The sequence below is a fragment of the Nestor notabilis genome, unplaced genomic scaffold (assembly GCF_000696875.1).
Source record: "Nestor notabilis isolate BGI_N333 unplaced genomic scaffold, ASM69687v1 scaffold33437, whole genome shotgun sequence".
Classification (NCBI taxonomy): Eukaryota; Metazoa; Chordata; class Aves; order Psittaciformes; family Psittacidae; genus Nestor; species Nestor notabilis.
Genome location: NW_009936578.1, coordinates 943 through 3,136, shown reverse-complemented (window position 1 = coordinate 3,136; position 2,194 = coordinate 943). Strand labels below are relative to the sequence as shown.

The 2,194-nt window shown below is 45.6% G+C and overlaps 1 protein-coding gene across 1 annotated transcript; it reads right to left on the bottom strand.

Annotated features, from left to right (window-relative positions):
* Positions 1–218: 218 nt before the first annotated feature.
* On the bottom strand, positions 219–1,856 carry LOC104399821 (the record flags this gene model as incomplete). The annotated part of the gene is made up of 1 exon (XM_010018410.1): positions 219–1,856. A coding segment is annotated over exon 1 (1,638 nt), but the record flags the coding sequence as incomplete, so codon positions are not given.
* Positions 1,857–2,194: the final 338 nt, after the last annotated feature.

Genomic DNA, 2,194 nt, shown 5'->3' with positions numbered 1-2,194 from the left:
CTTTGATATTAATGCACAAATTAAAAATAATTTGACATTAGCATCCAAAGAGAATATATTAAAGGAAATAATTGCTGTCAGCATATTTTAGCAATAACAAGCTGCAATAGGTATTAGTAGTCAGGTTATATTGCATTGTTTGCATTGTTTTGCATTAATAAAGACAAAACCTGATAGATACATACACAGCTTCTAAAGGATTTTGCATTCTTTCTTACCTCTTCTTTTTTCTCTTCAGCACCAGAAGTTAAATTGAGACTCAGCTGAGAGTGGCTGCTTATGCCACTGTCTTCATTTCCATCATCATAGTATACGGTTTGCACCGAGTCCTGGAAGCAAACAGGATTCCTGCCCAGCTTCAGCCCAGGTACCTCGACTCTCTCCTCACTCTCCGATGAGCTCAGTGACAATGTGCTGTGATGGTCTGGGCATTGTAAATTCATATTGCACTTGACCTTCTCTACAGTAGGACTTTGAGGCTTTGGAGTGGTCGGCCTGACCGGAACATGAGTGTTTTCAGCTTTGTATGTAAACTGCTGGGTAGCTTTTGGTTCATCCGAGTCTGAATAGAACACTTCACTGGGAAATGGACTAATGTCATTCAGTGTGGGTGATACGCTGTCAGAGTCTGGGACACCTGATGACGTACCGAGGCTTTTGTCTTCAGAAACAGCTACATTCATTTCAACCTTTTTTTCCTGAGCAACTGCAGGGCTTTGTAGACAAGGTGTTCCTGGCAAGGAAGTGTCTGGACTAGATACCGGGGAGGTGCATCTCTTTCTGTCATGATCTGTGCTGCTGGAAACCCTGCGGGAGTAGTCATCGTGCAGTCTGCTGTTTGACCTTGTTCTCTGGGACTGCTCAGTGGGAGAAGGAGCTGTGCTCTTAGGGCCATCCTTCTTCCATGCAACATCTGAAACGTTACTGACCAGTTTCAAAACTCGGTCAAAATCCTTTGCCCTGATAGGGCTCTTCCACCGCTTGGATCTCCTCTCAGGATTCCCACAGGTTTTGTCCGAGTCAGCAGAAGTATCACTCACAGTCCTGCTTGGCATCTGTTTCTCATTTGCTACCTTGAGGTCGGTAAGGTTTGAGGTGGACTTCCGTTTGAATGAGCTTTTTTTCAGAAAGTTCAAATTATCCGAACTTTTGCTTCTCCGATAAATGACCCTGTTGTTTTCAGAGTCTTTCACCAAGATTTCACAGATCTTTGGCTCTGCGATAACAGGCGATGTTGGCCTTGTACAGTTGTGATGACTCGGAACTTTATCCGTGTCTAGCAAGTTTATGCGGCCAGCACCATAAGCCCGCCGGATGCTGCGTGAGCGGTGAGTGTTCCTCAGAAAAGACTCATCGCTCTCCTCTGCATCAGAGCAGTCAGAACCTAAACCATCCACCTCGTTCTGGAAATCCTGCAGAGGCCCCGAATAGGAATACCTGTTAGTCTGAACTTGCACCACCGCCCCGTTTGAACCTTGTTTGCCTATGCCATTCTCATTTAAGATGTCTGAGCATTCCCTTGTTTGAATTCCTTGGAGAACTGAAGATTTCAACTTCTTGAAAGATCCCATTTTTCTGATGGAAGACAAAGCATTCCATGTGGCTGTGTTGCCCATCAAAACCAGAGAACGAGGCCTGTCAGAGCTGGAGTTCGCCCTTTTCCGAGGGGTGGTGAAAAAGCGCATGATTTTGGAAGGACTGAGTTTATCCTCTTGAATTTCCTCCTCATGATTGTTGCTGGTGCTGTACCCCCCATTATGACTGACACAGGTAGTTTTGTTTTGGGGCTCTTTATTCTCCATAACTATACAAGTAATGGTGGTGCCATTTCCGCAACCATTTGGAAACGTTGTCATTCTCTCGACACTGTATGTGTGGAGATGGAGGCTGGGGTAGCTCAAAGCAGTGACACTGCCATCTTCACCAGCTGACCTCGCTGCGTCTCCGTCATCTGCTGCACCTTGGTTTGTCTTACTTTCACATCGGCTGGGTGAGCTGAGCCCCTCAGGCTGCACTGCCTGCACCAGGAAAACAAAAGCAACTGTTAGAGAAATCTCCTCACAAAGTCCCCAACTAAAGGAAGCTTGAACCCCATTGTAGGAAATAAAGGCACACACGAAATAAAGCAGTTCTTTTTCGCTGAACAAAGGTGTGTTGCAGTGGTGAGAAGGCATTCATAACTCCCACAAAGTAT